Source organism: Silurus aristotelis, assembly GCF_946808225.1.
Source record: "Silurus aristotelis genome assembly, chromosome: 20".
Taxonomy (NCBI): Eukaryota; Metazoa; Chordata; class Actinopteri; order Siluriformes; family Siluridae; genus Silurus; species Silurus aristotelis.
This window is the reverse complement of record NC_139593.1, coordinates 10,612,238-10,633,428: the sequence shown is the minus strand read 5'-3', so window position 1 is coordinate 10,633,428 and position 21,191 is coordinate 10,612,238. Positions and strand designations below refer to the sequence as shown.

The window sequence follows — 21,191 nt, the reverse complement described above, 5'->3', positions numbered from 1 at the left end:
GGGAAAAGAACGTCTTGTTTTGTTAAATGACATAGTAAGCACCTGCTAAATAACCTTTTATAATATAAGATTTGCTATGTCATTTTTCAGCAGTATAACAGATGTGAAGGCTGTGTGTGGCAATACGCGTTCAGCCAGAATTCAGAACCACGTCCCGATTCGCATCATGAAAGCCAATCAATTTGGCTAAATAATATAGAAAAAATACGATATGAACATGGAACAAGGAAATATAAATACTCCCTGAAGCTATTACTACGATGAAAGACCACAAGAACAGCTGAATCTCCTGACTCAATAAAACGTTTAATTTTTAGCCAAAAATCTCTATGAAATGCTGTTTTAATGTTTTAAAGCAAAATTGGCTTCCACAGTTCCCACAGTGTTGCCTTATTGTGAAAAATCCCACAACCCTTTCTTTTGCCCCAAACTCTCAACACCAGGCAATAAATCTTCATGCTTTTAGTTCAAGAGCAAACAAGACCGCATTCAAGTGTTTGTTGGTTACTGCATCCATTACTGCAAATTTAAGAAGATCTTAATTAAGGGAAGATTCCTAAAAAAAAAAATAAATAAATAAATAAAGACACTCAAGCAAGTTTTTTTTTTAATTAGTGGTGCACATTAACACACGCCTCGGCCGTCTACTAAAATATTACGATTCCATTAGCGAAGCCTATGGGAATGCGCTAATTACCTTTTAATGGCCAATTTTCGACTATGAAGAATGACGATGAATGTCGAGGGTGAAATCGCAGTACCGCAGCAATGCCTAAGGGACTGCGGATTTTGCATGCAACGGACTCGGCGATCGATTCGATCGGGCCTTGAGCAAATGCGGCGGCACTTTAAATATCTAAAGTGCTCACGGATGATGGCGGAGATGTGAATAATGCAGGGCTCGTGGCGCAATTTACAAGCAGAGCCACAAATAAAGCTCTGCAGAACGGACACACATTTGGAGATGGAGGAGATATGGCCCTGAGGGGATAAAAAAAATCCCAAAGTTTAACAGCTTTGACCAAAATGGATCAAATACATAACCAAATAATCCTAAACTCCAAAAGTAAATATTTCGTTTTCTGTGCTCTACCCTAGAAAGTGTGCAAGGACTTGGGAAGCGATTTTAGTTTACATAAATTAATAATAATACATTAACGGTAATATTGCAAACATGAACACCATATGAGACCTGTTTCAAGCTCGTCTTTTGTCCTGTATTTATGAAATGAAGTGGGAAGTGAAAGTGGGAAAACACAAATTCTGACTCACCCAGTAAGCAAGGATTGAGGGCTGGGGCCGGGGCCATTAAGAGGGTACATGCCCAGGCTACTGATGCCACTGGTGCCCATGCTGGAGGCGTTGTGGGCAGCCAGTGCAGAGCGCTCGGGGTAGCTGAGAGATAGGCTCTGTGGCCGAGTGTAGTAGAACGGTGTGGAGTGGGCATCACGTGGCAAAGCCTGGGCAAACACTGAACCATAACTGCCCACCTGTCAGACGGGGAGAGAGCAGGTTACATCACCATCTTATTAACACATTGTGCTGACTCAGTACATTCACGCATGCATATGAAAAGCACAGAAGTCACATGGTTTCCTTAGAAATCTATCAGTTGGTAAAAAAGCTTTATAGGGCAGAAGCATCTCCAGAACTCGCAATGATCTATATTTGGAAACCTTCTTACTACAGATTCAGTCACCGGACGGAAAACTGAACGTTTGTTGTGTATTTTTCCTACCTGACTGTTTTTAAAGCTCCATTGTGTAGTATGTCTTTTTTTTATTTGTAAATTAGAAACATTTCTCTCACTAAGGAGTTATTAAAGCTAATTTATGGATTTTTCCTGGGTTTTTCCTGGTTTCACAAACTTCAAGCCAAAAAACTGAGCCCATAACATTAGACCAATGAAATTGCTGAACGGGTTCAGGTGAACCAATGAAACTCTTTATATTAAATCTGATGCTCTATGGATGATGTTCCTCTGACGTTTGACCTGCCGCTCACTCGGACTGTCTACAGGAAATGCGAATCATTCGTCACGCTAAAAACAACCGGGCATGAAAAAACACACTTTCCCTGTGTTCTGAGCTGCACGGCATCGGGAGAAAAACTTCACCGATGGTGATTTTTAAACGCACGATGATGCCAAAAGATAAACTCCCGAGAGAAATTGTTGTGAAAGGAAGGAGGAAGACTGTTGTTAGGCTACTGTTTAGATACAAGCCGTGTAACAGACACTGTCTTTCGTTAAAGCCTGTGTAAAGTTCATTAGTTTCAGTGTAGACACCTGCGGCTTATAGACAGGTGCGGCTTATTTATGTTCAAAATAAATTGTGGGCCAGCTATGACCAGCTATTAAAGTGGCAGTATGTAACTTTTTGTTCAAATAAAAAAATATATCTACATTATCTAACTGACCAATGACTTACAAAGTAAGATACAGCAATTAAAGCTGCAGTATGTAATCTTTCATTACAAATAACACACATTTATTATTTCAACTAACAGACTGGTTTTATTAAAGCTGCGGTATGTAACATTTATAAAAAAAAAAAAAAAATAATAAAAATAATTGTCTATCTGACTAGTTCTTTAATTTTAATTTTGTAAAATATAGAAACATTTTTATTGCTAACCTTTTAAAGCTGTAGTATGTAATGTCATTAAAAATCTGACATAATCCAAGAAACCACTTATTAAAACAGCAGTATGTAACTTTTTTGATTAACTCTCTCACCTCATACTTTACAGGTGAGGCTCATGACCATAATAAAGGTTGAATTGGATTTGTTTTTACCAATCACTGCAGTGAAGCACAAAATGTTCTCAACTCCATTAACATGAGATCGCATACCAGAAGACCCCAAAATCCTAAAAAATTCGCTGCTCCAGGCTTGCAGCTATATCACTATTTTGATGCAACCTTGATTCAGATGACTTTCTCTTGTGCAGTCATTGCATGCGAGTTATGAATATTGCATTTGTACCCGTGTGGATGGTTTTCTGGGATCCTCACAAAGGCTGAGAAGGAGATACAAGATGGACCACCTGTGCTTCAGCACCCCCTGAGTACAACAAACAAAACAGACACATATACATGATGCCCTAAAAAGACAAAGTGCATACAGTCTTTAGCACCAGGGTAAGGAGGAAACACTGACCTGAGTTTGGAGTTTTCTGTGGAGCTCTGAAAAAAAAGCCGCGTCTGCTTCTCGTCTCTGCTTTAACACTTCAAACACACACACACAAGTCAAAAACCTCCTAACAGGCTGCGGATATTAAAGAAGAAACCGCATACCACTACACTAAATCAGCTATTTATATGAATACACTTAAATATTATAGGATGTGGTTTTAAACACACACACACACACACACACACACACACACACACTCACAGCTCAAAAAGTGATCTGCAGTGTTAGGGAATTTTTATTTTTTAAACAATCTGCACACACTCACATTCTTTTTTTATCTTTTCGGACACCAGGAACTCGTCACGCTCGATGGTGGGGGCGTAATTACTCCCGATGACCCGAACAGCGTACTGAAACTGGTGCGCGACATCAGCTGCGGGAAATGACAAGTAAATTCATGGCTTAATAAAGCGGGATAAATGTGCTCGCTCACGCACACACTCAAAAAAAGACATCAGTAAAAGGCAGGGCAGGTAGAAAGATGATGCTGTGTATTATGAGACCTAGACGTAGGTAATGTACTCGATATTACATCTCATGGACATGATGCTGCATTAAAGCCTAATACAGAGACTATATTTATCTTGATGAAGTTGGCTTGACCCCAGTGACAGAGCAGGAGGGTCAGATCCTTCAAAATCCTTCAGTAATTGCACTTTGTTAGTGGACTATCTTTGGACAAAATTTATTTGAAAGCGTTTTTCATGTTAGATGTAAAATTGCTGAAATGTTTCATCCCGTTTTACTTCCCTGATCTCCTTTAATTCCGAATGAGTAATAATCTGGATAAGTTTCATCCTTGTGTGCACTAAAGGGTTCAATGGCATTTCTTGGTCATTTGTCTATTACAAGCTATAAAAGCTTTCAGAGAGAAAGTTTCAATCAGACAGAAAAAGAACTGATTTGAATAAGATGTAAACTGCACAAACTGAAACCTTTTACCTGAGGATGAATAGCAGGACTTTATCAAGCTGTTTTGTGGTATTTCGATAGAAATTTATAAGAAGGAAAGTATCACTAAAGTCATTTGGCAGACATCCTCATCCAGAGTGGCTTACAATAATCTTATTTATACAACTGAGGGTTTAGAGGTCCCCTGGTGGTCTAGTGGTTAAGATGCAGCGCTCCCACCGCTGCGACCCGGGTTCGATTCCCGGTCAGGGAACCATCCCCAGCCACTCTCAGTGCCGGTCCCAAGCCCGGATAAATTGGGGAGGGTTGCGTTAGGAAGGGCATCCAGCGTAAAACATGTGCCAAATCAAAACGTGCGGAGGATCCGCTGTGGCGACCCCTAACGGGAGAAGCCGAAAGAAAGTTTTATACAACTGAGGGTTTAGGGCCTTACTCAGGGGCCCAGCAGTGGCATCTTGATGGTGCTGGGATTTGATCTCATGAGCTTTTGATCAGAAGTTCAAAGTCATAAATTACAGAATTGATGCATAACAAATGAAAAGCCTGGAGATCAGCTTGGACAGCAACAGAGCAGACTTCCCAGGAGACCAGTAATAATGTAAGGCCATGTTTAGTAAAATATAAATTCACCTCCAAACATGTTGAGATCATTTTATAAACTATAAATGTTTTTTTTTTTTGTTTGTTTTTTTACTTTTAAAACATTTATTTAGGGGAATAATTTGCATAATTTTACAACAATCTTAGTGTACCTTTATATATATATCTCGTTGGAAATATATTGCTTGTTGCCCCCCCCCTCCCCCCCATTTTCATCAAGTTTAAATACAATTGATTAGAATTTTTTTTTATTTAATTATTATTATTTTTTTAATAGAGAAAAACTTAAATGTCATTCGTTTTTTTTAGGTTTAATGTTTTACACACACTGTGTTCCCTCCCATGGACAACAAATGTTCATTTATTTATCCATCCAACAGATAAAGCCAACATTTAAGTTGGAAGCAGGTAATTAAATCATTTGGATACGTATTTACTTTACTAAAAATGCAATCAATAAAAGATTGCCTTGACAACATATCCAAAAAAGTGCTTTTTTTTTACATTTAAAAGATAATAAATTAGTTTTTGTTTTTCAAGGGGGAAAAAAGTTGTTTTTATTTGTTTATTTTAGTTTATAGGTTTAGTGCTTGGACCATATTTCCTCATTTTTTCCTGCCCAAAGACAACAAAGATCCATCTATTAATCTACTCATGAGATGCAGTTTTACGTTGGAAGCAGGTAATTAAACAGCCAAAGTCTTCATTAAACAGGACTCCACAGCACTATTAAATATACTGTTTTATTTATATTATATATATATATATATATATATATATATATATATATATATATATATATATATATATCAAAGAGAAGAAGTAGAACTTATTTTTATGAGTTAACTTGTGATTTATCACAACTATATCGTACATTTTTTCCTGTTCTAAATGTACCTTAATTGAATACTTTTCAAGTTTTTAATGTTCTAATCAACATGGCCATAGACAAATATAGATGCTTTATGCAAATGTATGTATATTATTAGTGAAACCAAACTCAATATAAAGCATGAAAACCAGGCATGTTTCAAAGGTCTTAGATGTTTTTTCAAGATCTTGTTAATGTCCATTAACCACATGAAAAATAAAGAAAATGGAAATACCAGATTCACATTATTTCTTTTTCTTTGCTCTAAGCCCGTTGCTCAAACAGACAAGCCTGTTTTTTAAATAGCATAAATCGACACCAGGTTTCAATTTGGCTTCTATTTATTTATTTATTTATTTATTTATTTATTTATTTAATAGAAATTGTCAAACAGAATTGCAGGCTGCATTAATCGTGCGTTAAAATTAGTGCCGTTAAAATGAATTTGCACGTTAATTTTGACAGACCATTTCTTCTTCTTCTTTCAGCTTCTCCCATTAGGGGTCGCCACAGCGGATCATCCGTCTCCATACCCCTCTATCCTCTACATCTGCCTCTTTAACTCCAAATACCTGCATGTCTTCCCTCACCACATCCATAAACCTCCTCCTTGGTCTTCCTCTTTTCCTCCTTTCTGGTGACTCCATCCTCAGCATTCTCCTACTGATATACCCCATGTCCCTCCTCTGCACATGTCCAAACCATCTCAATCTCACCTCCCTCACCTTGTCTCCAAAACGTCCTACATGCGCTGTCCCTCTAATAAACTAATTTCTAATCCTGTCCATTGTCGTCACTCCCAATGAAAACGTCAACATCTTCAGCTCTGCTACCTCCAGCTCCATCTCCTGTCTTTTACTCAATGCCACTGTCTCTAATCCATACAACATCGCAGGTCTCATCACAGTCCTATAAACTTTCCCTTTCATTCTTGCAAATACCCTTCTACCACAAATCACTCCTGTCACTCTTCTCCACCCACTCCACCCTGCCTGCACTCTTTTCTTCACTTCTCTAACACACTCTCCATTACTTTGCACTGTTGACCCCAGGTACCTGAACTCCTCCACCTTCTCCACCTCTTCTCCCTGCAACCGCACCACTCCACTGCCCTCCCTCTCATTCACACACATGTACTCTGTCTTACTCCTACTGACTTTCATTCCCCTTCTCTCCAAAACATACCTCCACCTCTCCAGGCTCTTCTCAACCTGCTCACTACTCTCACCACAAATAACAATATCATCTGCAAACAAAATAGTCCATGGAAACACCTGTCTAACCTCGTCCATCACCACTGCAAACAGGAAAGGGCTCAGAGCTGATCCTTGATGCAGTCCAACCCATATATGACCCAGATGACAGCCCATACATATATCTATATATATTTAAACAATTTTAATTATGCTTTTTATTTTAATCCAGTTTTAAGATAATTAATTGTATATTAATTAATATAAAAGATATTATAAGTTTTGTTTGTTTGTTTTTCTCTTTAGTTTTAATGTTTGGACCATATTTCACCACTGTATTTCTGCAAATGAATATTATTTTATTAATTTGGTTATTTATTTATCCAAAAAATACTCTCTGATTTCAAATGAGATAGTAGTAGTAAGCAGTAATTCAATAATTTAGATGTTTTTATTTCATAAAGAACATATTAGAAGCTTTGACAGCATATAAAGCATCAACTAGGCAGGTCTTCAAAAAAACAGGACTCTACAACATGATAAAAATTATATTATATAATGATATAATAATGTGTGGCTGTAGATAAAACATAAGCAGTTCGTGTTTATATCTGCTCCTGAGCACTGAATAAAGCGCTGAGGCTGGTTAGCTTTAGCCCAGCTGACGTTTCAGCCACTTGCAGGTTTTGCGGTGTTACCTTCACTCTTCCCCGTGATCCTGCAGCACAGGCTCTGCAAAAGCACGTTGGGTGATTTCTGATCCAACGCCGCCATTGTGCAGATATTCCCCTTTTGTTCGTGTTAAAGAAATAAAGCACTCTCGTCTCTATTACTCTGCACTCCTCCATCGGCTCGCCATTTTAACGGAACCCGCCGAACGCGCGCACACTAGCGGAAAAACACGGATGAAAATATGTCCGGGTGGAAAACAAGCCCCCGCATAAAGAGTTCCTATTCTATCGTTCCCGACCTGTTAACCAAATGTGCCACACGATTTTCACAGAAAATACAATAAAGTCATTTATGAGGTCGTTCGAATAAACTAAAGTAAGCATCATTAAATTAACTCTATCATTAGGAATTACATTTTCCAAAACAAATCATAATATGTCAACGTTGTCTTGGCTTTGGTTCATCATAGAGAATTTTGTTATAATTGTAGTAGTGCAAAAAAAAATTATATATATATATATATATATATTTAAAAAGACTCTTTTTAGGGGGAAATGTTTAATGTGGCTCAAAACGTTGCTAAAAAAAGGCACCAGATGACGTTACGGTCCTCATACATATTAGTGGTATTAATTGTATATGAAAATACGTTAAATGATAATCGAAAATGTTTTTTTTCCTGAAGAATAAAATAAAATATAACGCTGATTTATTAGGATAGAAAATAATAATGATATCATTAATAACGGATAGTAATGATTTTCAAAATAGATAATAATACTGATAATAGGTCTCAAGTTTACAACTTTCTATGAAAAACACAGCCAAATCCAAGAAATCATATTAAATAGTTGGGTAATAGACATGACTGTAATTTTATTACTTGTAATGTTAGCCAGTTAAAAAAAAGAAACGTGCATGAAGGAAAAGCAGTGGCAGTGTGAGATGGAGAGCTGTTCCTTTCAATTTTGATGCCAGACATGATGTGCTGATGGACAATTTGGCCACGTCCATATGAAAGAAATACGGATGACTTATCCATACAATGATATAAAGTGAACCATTTCATAAGGATTTCAGACCCGAAGCTTTACTTGAAATTAGCATTTTGTCTAACATGATCATTTCCAGTCACATTCTGGTTTAAACATCAGCCTTTCCAAGGACATTTATACTTAATACCTCCAGTCTGCACCCACAAAAGATTTGTCATGGTCAAATGAGCTGTAGGGCCCTATTAATGTGCTACTCTAATGACAGTCACCTTATCAGGTTGAATCCAGGTTGCCAGGTCTTATAGAACAAATCATGCCCGGATCTGAATCTAAAAATTAACATATGGCACTTTGGTTATCATTGTATCATGTAAGATCAATTTAAAAAGGCATATGTTAATACATAGTTGTGCTATGAAAAGCATAGCTATTTTCATAGTAGGAAATGGTACTATGATATTAACGTGTCCTATGTGATGTAATCCAGGGAATATTTGTAGGTAAGCACTTAAATTGGTTGACAAAAACGCCCAGTACAGTACAGATACATGTGATAAAATTTCATGGGACATTTCTGTCTGAAAACAAATGCACCACAAGCCTTACCTTATAAACCACCCTGACAGCCATTCTCCAGCAAACCTGATGTGAGGAATTCAATCACAAATGATGATTCAAGGAACGTTTTGTAAAAGTCAATGCCGTCTACTTGTGTGCAGATCACTCAATATGGCTCTTACTGCCAGATCAGTTGGCTGGACTGGTCCTATGAGCTGGTATCAAAAAGTGACTAGTTTTGTAACACGCCAACAGATGGCAGCACAAGGCTGCTCACACACAGTCACAGGGAGCACCGACATTCATAAGCCAGTGCGACAAAAGACATTCTTCTGTGTAGATTTTAAGCTTTTTAACTGTTTCTATTCTGACCATGTACACACTCCGTCACAGAGAAACAGGGGTGGACTGACCATCTTGCAGATAGAGCATTGTCCCGCTGGGCCGATGTACTTTAAAAACTCTTATCAGCCTATTAATTTTTTTTGCCTAATTAGCTGCTGGCACTTGGGTCTTTGCAGTGTTGTAATGTATTTGTCATAAAAGTCAGCATAGAGGGTTGTTTCCAGACAGACCGGTTATTTTCTTAATTGACATTGGGCTGATCCAATCACATCTTTGGGGTCTGTGTGAGCATGCAAAGTCAGTATGTATCTGTCAAAAGAGTCAGAGCGAATTGGAGAAGAAACGCAAGCTAGGCGCAGAGAAATTGCACAAAAAAAGAAAATAATAAATGAGGAAGTGTTGATACCTCTTGTTATTAATCTGAGACAAAAACACAAAATAATAGTAATAGCATGCATACATGCATAATAGTATCCGCTTTGCTTTGCGACTACGAGAGTTGGCCTAGTTACATTTATGTCCACAGGAGTAGCAGCCACACTATAACATCTGTGTTACCATAAGATGGTTGGAACGGCTTGTATAAACATTGTCCACGCTGGCTAAGACAAATAGCAGATCTTTAAGCAAATTTTTTATGTTTCCTTGTTGAGGTAAAATTTCACAAGTTTTTTTAAGGTTGCCTGATACATTTCTTTATTATTTAACATGATTTATGGTCAACAACTTATCATGTATCTTCTCTTTCTTGCTCAAACACAGACACACAAAAGATGGATGTCATAACTAGTTTTAGGATTCATCAGTGGTGATTATAGTTTCATTGTATTAATAACTTACACTTTATAGAAGTTTTTATTGTGTCAACTCTTACTCTTTCCTAACAATTATTATATGGCTTTAGTGCTTTTATGAAATAGGAGTTGGTATACATATTCAAGGGCGTGCAAAGATATATGGTATTTGTAAATGTGCTGTATGAAATGAGCTGGTCTGGGCCAAAATGCCAGGGCCAAAATTTTGTGCCCTGGCATGATCTCACATCTGCATCCACCCTACTCCCTAGAATAGGCTTCTGCGGACTTCTTTTTCTACCCAAGGATGAAGATCCAGCACAAAGCTCGCAGTTTTGACACCAATGTGGAGATTCAGCGCGAATCTTAGTAGGAGCTTGACAGGCTTCGACAAGAACTTTTCCAGGACGCATTCCTGAAGTGGCAGGAACGCTTGGAGCGCTGTATTACAAAAAGACTATTTTAAAGGAGATATTGTGTCAAAGTTGATAAATTGTCTAGTCTCGAAACCTTTTGTTACCACCTCGTATAACAACTCTGCAAACGCGGTGAGCAGAAAAGCATCTCGAAAAAAGCAATTTGCTCCAAATGTAACACGTATATGTGGGATAAACATGGAATTGGCATTTATTATCACATTATCACAAACACAGTATTGTCATAATTCAGACCAATGATTAATAAATATATAAAAAAACATAATGATAAACCAGGTATGTAGGTGACTTTTCGCGAACATGGCAACCCAAGAGAGGCGACTGATCAGGCTGAGTGGTGTTTAAAATTAATGTGGGCGGGTGGGTGTGCCAGGAAGTGCGCATGCGCGACATGGGCTCGTGACGTATTCGCGAAAGGAGAGAGGAGAGAAGAGAAGCAGGAGCGGCAGCGCGCGCGCGCACACGCAGAGCGAGAGCTAGAGAGAGAGATATATATAATGCACACAGCATACAGAGGACAGAGGACAGAGAGACAGACCGGGCAGGATAGGACAAGACAGGGCAAGAATACTATATAATACACACAGGTCCGGGGCAACAGTTTGGTGGAGGAGAAGCGACAGGAAAGAGAAGACAAGAGCAGGAATTTTTCATTAGAAATAAAATAGAAACAGCTGAAAAGTCACGCGAAGGAGCGCGAGCGCGTAGCGGCACCTGGGCAGAAATAAAATCCGGAAATCCTCCAATACCGGCGCCCGTTTCCTTTTTTTTTTTTTATTGCATTTTCTTTTTAATTTCCTCGAGGAAGGAAAAAAGGAAGAGCAGCAGGACAGTCATGGATCAGATAGTGGGGAGAAAAATCAGCTAGCGCTTTTCAGATCCTCGAGAGAAGAAGAGAAGAGAAGAGAAGATACAGCGCACCTGAGAATAGATCATGGATTTCAGTACGATACGGAACCTTATCACCCGATGGGTGAGTACCACACACACACATACATACATACATACATACATACATACATGCGCGCGCGGCGATTATGGTGCATGAGTTGATCCATCAACTTGTTGGTTCTGATGACTGTATTGTAGAAAAAGCTGCAGCATGTGTGAGATCTGTTGCCTTTCAGCAATGATGTGGTGTGCAACCATCACACATTGTGTTCACTACATGCTCCTCAGGAACAGAAAATAGAACATCTGAGTAAACAATATTGACCAACATCATGAGGATGATGGAGATGATGATGATGATCTTTACTCACTCCAGAGAGTGTATTCAAATCCCAGGAAATATTGAAGGTAATTGTATTTGATATGATGAATATCAGGAGCTGGAACCTCTCCCTCATTTCCTCACCTCCTCACATGCAAGTTCCAACAAGATCAGGAAAGCACACCGGTTTCACAAGAAGCGCTGCAGGTGGGCATGCCGAAAGCTGACACAACGACTGCTTCCTGTTAGATAGGGAAGTGAAAAACGAAGTTCACACTCGTCCGGTTCCTCCTGACATTCTGTCCAATTTTCATTGTTGATGTTGTTGTTGATGTTTAGACGAGAGCTCTGTTTATCAGCTGATACCCGACACCTGATACCGGAATTCTTTTAGTAGCTGCTGCCAAGTTATGAGTAACAGAACGAGGGCGAGGAAGGAAGTGCTTTCATATCATTTGCGAGGTGTGTCTCTGTTCTCTTCAGGAGACCGAATCGGAGCTAAAATAAAGAAATCCAGAGATTCGAGCAGCTCATTTAGACCTTCACATGAAAACATGAAAGCACAGAACAAGAGCAAAAATGTTTTTCAATTAAATATGTGCTTAATTAATGAAGTACCACCACATTAAAACAAATGAATATTTATATAGCTATAGATCAATATCATTAATATATTTACAGCCCTATTTGTTCCTCCTCTGTATTGTGACTCCAATCATTGATTGTGTTGTTACAGCAGAGAGTCATTGGCGTCTGGCCCTGAGCCGGTGTTACACAGTATTACACGAATTAGGCCATGTGTGTAATCCAATTAACAATCTAAGAGTTTAGTCCTCGTCCAGTCTGCACCTGTATTCCACTTTTTCCCTCTGCCCAGCAAAGTGTATCCAGGAAGTTCTTCTCCTTCAAAAGGTTCATTGTTTGGATTCTTTTCATATTAACCCATTGTAGTACCGCAGGATTTTATTTTAGCCCTAATTTCAGTGAACGTTGAAACCCCCGTTGCAGACGTGCGCTTTGTTTAAAGCAGACAACATCAGCGTGCCATAGAAAGTGTATCTCCAGTTTTATTCCACAATTCAACGGATTGATCGAATCCTGTAGTGTATGAGATTGAGGGGTTGGAGGGTTGGAAAGAAAATGAAAGAAAAAGAGAACGTTCTTATTCAGACATCAGATGCGGCTCTGTATAGTGTAGGTGCGAGAATCAGGTAGAATATGTGAGTTGTTTATTTCTTTTTTTAAGAAATTAAGCTTTTTTTCCTCCCCGATTTATATGGAACATGTTTATTATATAGAATCGAAGTTATTTTGATAAAATGCATCTATAAATTGTGATCAAAATCTAATCTGATCAATATGATATTGAAGGACTGAAATCCTAAATGACATTTTTATCACACTCTCAGACTTCTCTGAAACTCTTCAGACGTTTCCTCATAAAAAAAAAAAAAAATAGGATTTCTTAAAATATTACCGGAAGTGTAGATTTGATCCAGATTTTTATTTTTGTATTACTTTTTTATTACTAACACCCCCACAACTGCGCTTTTTAATTTCTCCAATGAGACAGTCAAAATATCGCCTGGTCCTTGTTCCACTGTTCATTTTCGGTGGTCCTGTGCTCTGTTCTCGAGCTTCCAATTCCTGCTAGAACCTGATACGGTCGGCTGGTGCTTTGATGTGTTGTGAATTATTTGAAAACTTGTGTTGTGAGTTGCTTTTGTTCTCAACATTAGTGTTATGAGAGAGAGAGAGAGAGAGAGAGAGAGAGAGAGAGAGAGAGAGAGAGAGAGAGAGAGAGAGAGAGAGAGAGAGAGTTTTTTCAATCAAAATTTTCCTAACAAAATTACAAATACAAACCAATAATTGTATAATTGCAGTCATTTAACTTTTGCAGCTTTGATTTTTTTAAATTTTTTTTTTTACTTTTTGAAGAAACTGTGTGTCTTCAGTAATGTGATTTATTTATTTATTTATTTGTATTTTTGATGGTGCTGGTTTTGATAGTACTGGTTTTAGTGGTGCTGGTTGTGATGCTGGTTATTTTGTAGTACTGGTTTTGATGGTGGTGGTGGTGGAGGTATAATTAAAAAAAAGTGACAGAGCATGTTTATTCATCTCTGACACCCCCGAAGGCCAACGTTTACGCTTTGTTGACGGGTGTCTTTGTGATCAAACAGACACGCTAACAGATGCTGTAAATTTTGCTTCTGGGCATAATGACTGCTGACAGGCCACTGATGATCCAGAGAGACGTGTCAAGAGGACCGGCGGGTTCGACACAGGCTCACACCAAACACGTGGGTCATTTCCGCAGACCGGATGTGCAGGGAAATGTCATATAAAGTGGTGTAATGCTGGGTTCCTGTGTGGTACGTCTTAAGGCTGGTTTCATACGTATTGTTCGAGATCAATGAAACAGATTTAAACAGACTTTTTTTGGGGGGGTTTTGAATGTTTTAGGAAGGAACTTTTAATAAAACCTTGCAGAAGAATTGTCATGGAGACAAAACAGTACTGAAAGAGAGAAATTGTGGTTGAAACATTTACTAAAATAAATATACATATATAAAAAAATTTTTCGATGAGTTCAGAAACGTTTACAAAAATGTGACACTTCAACATACTGCAATTTCAAATCTTTTATAAAAACACACGTTATGAAAAAATTACAGAATTATACGATGACATTAAATTATCAATATACTTTTTAAATATGCTATTAAATGTTCTGCAACCCCCCCCCCCCCATTCATTTAGCACCAAAAGCCACAGATTCATGGATGATTTTTTTTTGTTTTTATACATAAACTTTACACAATAAAAATGAGAGGTTTAAAGGTTCTAAATAACATTTAGTCTCATGAACGCTGTTATTTCTGTTTAAACAGCGGCATACTCTCCTCTGTTCCCTCACTATCCTCCTTTTCCTTTCACTTTCTTTTTTTTTCACAAAAAAAACAAGCTTGTCGTGTTTTTCGAGAAACTTGAAAAGTTGTTCATCTTGAAGACAGTGGCAAAAAAAAGTGACATGTTTGCCTCCGACGGCTACAGAGCACTGACACAGGAGACGCGTGCTGTGGTCGCTACTATAGAAAGGAAAACGTATTATAAGTGCATTTTTAGCACATTTTACTGTCAGAGCTGCTGTTATAGAAAAGAAACTCTGCTGGACAGATTTATCTGGAAAAATGTTTTGTATATGTTGTTCTAAACATTAGAGAAATAAAGGTTCTTTATACATCACATTCTTTTTTTTTTTTTTTTTTTTTACAGCAGAGTGAAATTCATTCTTCGCATATCCAGTCAAGTTAGGATCTGGTGTCAGACTGCAGGGTCAGACATGATACAGCACCCCTTGAGCACTGAGAGTTGAGGGCCTTGCTCAGGGGCCCAAAGAGTGGCAGCTTGGCAATACAGGTGCTTGAACCCCCAACCTTCCGTTCAGTAGCCCAGAGTTGTTACCACTGAGCTACCAACTTCCACTACTTGGGCTAAAGTCTGTGAACCTCCCATTCCACGTTTAGTCCCCATTTGCTGTTAGAATCACATCCACTTTTCTGGGAAGATGTTCCACTAGATAGTGTAGTGTGCTGGTGGAGATTGGTGCTCATTCAGACACAAGTGTGTTAGTAAAGGTAGGTCCTGATGCAGGTGAGGTGAAGAGGGTCTGGGGTGCAGTCAGTGTTCCAATTTCTTTTTTAAGGGGTTTAATGGATTTGAAGTTAGATCTCTATAGCAGGTCACTCCAGAGATTCCACTCCAACCCATGTACAGCATATCTTTATGGAGCTGGCTTTGTGCACAGGGGCATCATCATGCTGGAGCAGGTTTGTCTTCTAGTTGTGTCTTCTATATTGAATATTTAACGTTCGCAGATACGTACTATACAATTGTGGGTCTCCAGCTTTGTGGTAGCAATTTGGAGAACAACATGTGGTTCAGGGTCATTTTCTCAAACACTATCACTACTAACTGATGAGCAAATTCTCTCCATTGAGGTTGGTAAGTCATTGGTCGACGAATGACGTTACGGTTAACCGAGTATTTGATCGGAAATTGTGTTCCAGAGTTCAGGTTGTGTTTCTCGGGTCTTATCGGACGAGCGCTTCACTGTGGGCTCGAGGAGAGACGTGTATGGAAAAGCCTCTCTCCACCCTGCTGCTCTTTCATCTGAAGTGTGTTAAAGGAGACTGATCCAGCGAGAGAATGACAGCAAGTGAGACAGTAGTGAGACCTCCATGAAAACCCAGGCTTGAAAATCCAATCCCATTTCCAAATACCTTCTGTTTTTATCATCTCTGTGAACTTGTCATTTCGAGGCCTGGAATTATTCAACACAGTGTGAAGACGATATTTTTAGGTTTTTCTCCCCCCCCCCCTCCCCCAGCAGTCTCCCTCATTGACAAAAAAAAGGTCACCCATCTACACTGAAATGTCCAGACAACAGAAATGAGCGTGGCAGGTATGAGTGCGACCTTTGCGTCATGGTTTTTTCCCCCCACATGTAATTTTCGAGACACTCACTGTGGTGCTTGTATGAGTGCAAAAGTGTAAACACGAACTTCAGATTTCTGCAGAGTCGCAGCGCAGTCCTTTGTCTTGCCGGCATGGACATCACGTCCTCTCATAGGTCAGCGAGATCATTTTCGCTGACCAAACAATGGCCTTTATAGTGAACAGACAAAGTGGATTGGACAAGATGTGCCAATTTTGTTCAATTTTTTTTATGGGTTTTATGAATCATGGTATTTTTCACAGATACACTTAATACATAATACTTAAAAAAAATAAAATAAAATTTTATACTTTTTTTGGGATACTTTTTTAAATGAAGGACTTTTTTTTTTTTTATCAGAAATTATGTCTTGGGTTTGCATTCACACATGTATGTGTATTCTGGCTGTTTGTATTTAAAGATGTGATTCAGTTCTTTGTCGACTTTTTAACATTTTTATTACACTTATTTGGATGTCTATGTAGTTTTTATTATCGTGTGTGCACGTCGGCGCGTTCGTGTCCCTGATCTCGCATTCTCCCTGAAATATCTTTGTATCTGTCGGTCTCTGTGAGAACATTGTGATAACATTGTGGATTAGTTACCGCTTACATAACTGTGCTAACTTGTTGATGTGAAAGGCCTAAAATTTCAAATCAGCCTGGACCGAAAGAGCGGAAACAAATCGTTCAGAAAAGCCGTCAAGCTTTTCTACTCTCCGTACCCGACATCCACGTCTTACTCTTGCCGGACACTGAAAGTGGTTAAAGCCTGGCAGTTAGTAGGTTTTTAAGTACTTATTATTTTCGTAATAATATATATATATATATTTACATTTATAGCATTTGGTAGAAGCCCTTATCCAGAGTGACTTACTTTTATATTATTAAACGTTGTGGTAAAAGTTTGGGAAAGAACCACATAATTACAGAAAAAGTCAAGAGTCTTAATAATTTTGTATGTATAATGTTTGTTGGTTCGGGTTCATAATAGACAGAATGTAATATCAGTACGCTCTTATTCATATAATTTTGCATATAACAAATGCAGTATAATTAATGCATAAGAACTTTTCTTCTAATCCTGGTGTGCTGTGATGTAAGCAGCAGGTTGTGTGAGTGTGTGAGGGAGGGAGTGTGTGTGAGGGAGAAAGTGTGTGATTGTGTGAGGAAGTGAGTGTGTGTGTGTGTGTGTGTGTGTGTGTGTGTGAGGGAGTGTGTGTGTGAGGGAGTGTGTGTGTGAGTGAGACTGAGTAAGAAGGATCATGCTGAATTAATGAGGCAGGAGGTAAGACATCAGCACTGATACTCTGGAATATGCTCTGGATATACAGCACCTGACTCATAATGTTTTAATCTTGTGCTGAAGTGGGTACATGCTTCAAAAGGCCGTCAGAGATGAGGGTTGCAAAATTCTAGGAATCTTCAAGACTTGGAAATTAACAAGAATGAACTAGGAATTTAAAAAATTGCAGGTCAGCATATAACAGGGAACTTAAATGTAGGTAAAAAAAATCTTGCAGAATGATCTTAGTTAAAACATCTGGATTTATTTACATTTCAGTAAAATTTCTACCCTGCACATTCATCAATTACATGTACACAGCACACTTGCACACTGCAGGGTTAGGAGGCCACACCCCCTACATGCACTGTGTATTCCTGTATACCATAACGCACAAACATTGTGCTGTGTGTAAACTATTGTGCAACAAAATTAAACGAACAATTAAATCAAAGTCAGAAATGTCATTCTTTAAATCTGTATTGTTTGCATGACAAAATGTTTGTTTGTATATGATACAGTTTATATACATTTCCCCAAATTTATATAAATTCCCATACATTCCTGCAAAGTTTCCAATCTGGAAAGTTCCTATGGGTAGTTTTCAGAAATTTACTGTAAATATTCTACACTTCTGCAACCATATCCATGACCCACACACTCTCATTAAGGTTCAAATCAGCTGCCAAAATGTGTAAAAACATTCAGTAAATGGAAAGACCCTGCTCATTATTAGTTGTTTGACTTGTTTGAAAAGACCACCCTGTACAGCTGTGATGGACAGATAAGCATGCCATAATGCCCAATCTTCTGCTACAAGAATGAGTGGACAACATGAATTCTTGGACCTTTTGATATTTTGTGGCTCAGGCTGTGTTTCATTAATTTAATAGCTCTCAAATCCCCATGTAGGCCGTGTGGTCAAATAATCAGAATCCATGTTGAATTATTCAGCATGATGCTGTTATTCGACTTTCCTGAATGGGATTTGGGACTCGTTTTGGGATGTTGTGAAAGAGAATGTGAACAACGGAGTATGAACTTTGGGGACAGCTCAGCTCTGTGTTTCGTGCTTTATTCCCTGCAAATAAAAAAAGGTCACATTTTTCCCACTTCTGTCAGCCAAGAACTGGAAACTGTGGATACAGTGGGGGCAGGGGGCAGGGGGCAGTGACAAATGTCTGGTCTGATGGATCTCGATTTAGGGTGAGAGATGCAGATGGTATAAGTGAACAGCATGAACGGTTGAACCTGTCCTGCCTTGTGTTTAGGGAATGTACAGCCTAAAACCGCTATCAAGCCATGCAGTTTTAACAACATGAGCCAGAATATTGAAAAACGTTTGTCAGCACCTTGTAGAATCTATGGTATGTATATAAATTAGTAAACATTTGTTTTACTGATGTGCTTTGTTACTGACATCTTAAATCAGCACCAAAATCCCCCATGATGCACACTGAACTATCTGGGGTTTTGTGGCATTTATATTTTCCTCATAACAAACTGTTTTTGATCATACAGATAAGAACAATACATCATTCCGGTCCGATCTGTAAATTGTCTAATTTTATTTGTACACACTAATTATAACAACAAAACGCTGTACTTTTGTAAAATAAACAAAAACAGACAGGGGGCGCTCTTTGCGCTCTCTGTCATCTCTCTTCACAGACATAAATAAAAACAACCTGAATCTCAGTGAATACTCGGCACACAGACAGAATAACGTAGGCTTGAAATGCCTGCTCTTAAATAAACCAATTCACATCGCAAACATATTCTCTGATTATGTAATCCGTATAAAAGATAGAAGAGTAACAGTGTGGAAACATAGTTTTGTGTCCTGATTATTTACACAATTTAAAACGCCATAGTTACTTTAAAACATTTACAAGAGTATTTTGTCTTCATGCTCCATGTTGAGTTTGTTTTTACTAATAATAAACATACATACATTGCATAAGTATTGACTGATTTTCAATTATAAAAGTATTTATGCTGCAGTTCAACAATTCACCCCTTCATCCACCCCTGTTTATAAGCCCTTACAGTTTTAATCATCCGCCTGAGATCAGACGTAACTCCACTTTAAATAGAGAAGGAGAAAAGGGCAGAGGATAAAACGGTCGCTTTATAACCGTGGGTCAGGTTGTATGTGTAGCGTTGGTATCATGTGCTACACTATAATGCTGGTCATATCATACATTTAGAAAACAATGCTGTGGGATTCTTTATTCTGATTGGTGGGCAGCATCTCTCAAAAGATTTGTGGCAATATGTTTTTTTTTTTTTTTATACAAAATGTTGCATCACATCACCTGAACGTTGATTCAGTACCCGTAGGTCACACCCTGTTGTCTATTATTCTTGAACACACACTCCGAACACACACTGTTGAACAGCATTGCATTGTATAACCATAGTGTGTTAGTGTGTTGCTCATGAACTGTGCACTGTGTTTTATGGTGTGCATTCATTCAGAACAGAAGTCTCATCACCACTGATGTCACAACAAGCTGTCAATCAAATCTCTCGCCTTCGGGAAATGGCTAAACCGATCTTCACCCGTGCATCTCCTCCCCGTGTCTCCCCTCCCCCCCGGTATATCAGGATCACAGGAGAAATTACAGCTTTTCAGTAAATGATGTTCTGTTGCTCAGGCTGTGGTTCTATGTTTTAGTGGCTTCAGCAGAAAGCACGATTTCAGTTTAATGGAAATTCTTTTTTAAAGACTCCACATAGGTCATGTGACCAAATAATCAGAATCCATTGTGAATTATTCAGGAGGATGCAGATAAAACTATTAGACGTTTGCTGTTAGATTGAAAAGTGAAAACGTTCGCCTTCTGTACAGAGGACGTAGTGAGAGAGAACGTTGGAGTGCATAATCCGAGGGCTGTTCAGGTTCTGTGCCTTACTTCCTGCCTAAAAATAGGCTTAATGAAGGATGAGTGGAAAAGTAGTGTTCTTACACACTCAAGTGGAAAGAGAGAGAGAGAGAGAGAGAGAGAGAGAGAGAGAGAGAGAGAGAGAGAGAGAATGAACACTCCATCCTCTTCCTCATCCTATCTAATAATATTTTAGACATTAGGATTTACTCTCTTCTATCTATTTCTTTTTCTCTTCTCAGTCAATTTCTCTTCTCTTCTCTTCCTTGCTCTTTTTTTCTTGATAATATTGAAATTCAAATATTATCAAGAAAAAAGTCGAGGGGGGGGGGTAGAGAAGAGGAAAGGAGAAAAGAGGGGAGATTCAAATCTCCTCTTCTCTGTTTTTTTTTCCTTGATGTTTTAATCTTTTCTTTCCTCTCGTCTCTTTTTGACCTCTTCTTTTTTTGAGAATATTTCAACCTCTCCTCTTCTCTCCTCTCCTCTTTAAAATTCTCTTTTTTTCAGCACCTTTTCTCTTCTTATCTCTGCACTATCTAAAAATAACTTATAATTTATTTGCTACATTACCGATATGCAGTGAACTACAGGGTGAAACAGCAGGTGTTAGACATAAATCATGACGTTTTCACGCACACTGTGTACTGGGATATAGTGATTTGCTCTCAGAGCGCAAGCAAAATGTCAGCACCACAATAAAACAACAAATCTCCTGATAACCGTTAAGAATT

The 21,191-nt window shown here is 38.4% G+C and overlaps 3 protein-coding genes across 7 annotated transcripts in view; 2 read left to right on the top strand and 1 right to left on the bottom strand.

The window, feature by feature from the left end:
* The window catches only part of tubgcp3 (tubulin gamma complex component 3), a 30,926-nt gene extending 23,238 nt beyond the window's left edge, over positions 1 to 7,688 (bottom strand). The window contains exons 1-5 of the mRNA XM_083521945.1: positions 7,472 to 7,688; positions 3,463 to 3,570; positions 3,162 to 3,229; positions 2,988 to 3,065; positions 1,273 to 1,490 (exon numbers count right to left, since the gene is read on the bottom strand). Of these exons, the coding sequence (XP_083378071.1) occupies positions 1,273 to 1,490; positions 2,988 to 3,065; positions 3,162 to 3,229; positions 3,463 to 3,570; positions 7,472 to 7,547 (548 nt within the window). The 5' untranslated portion in view covers positions 7,548 to 7,688. The remainder of the gene's footprint in view (positions 1 to 1,272; positions 1,491 to 2,987; positions 3,066 to 3,161; positions 3,230 to 3,462; positions 3,571 to 7,471) is intronic.
* setd4 (SET domain containing 4) overlaps positions 1 to 21,191 on the top strand; it is a 493,820-nt gene that overhangs the window by 451,159 nt on the left and 21,470 nt on the right. The window lies entirely within an intron of this gene.
* The window catches only part of atp11a (ATPase phospholipid transporting 11A), a 102,210-nt gene continuing 91,988 nt past the window's right edge, over positions 10,970 to 21,191 (top strand). For 3 of the 5 annotated variants that reach the window (XM_083523069.1, XM_083523066.1, XM_083523068.1), the window contains exon 1: positions 10,971 to 11,547. In XM_083523069.1, coding sequence (XP_083379195.1) covers positions 11,509 to 11,547 — 39 coding nt within the window. In that variant the 5' untranslated portion in view covers positions 10,971 to 11,508. Of the gene's footprint in view, positions 11,548 to 21,191 lie in introns of all 5 variants that reach the window. The other 2 variants (XR_014530514.1, XM_083523065.1) reach the window with 1 other exon arrangement.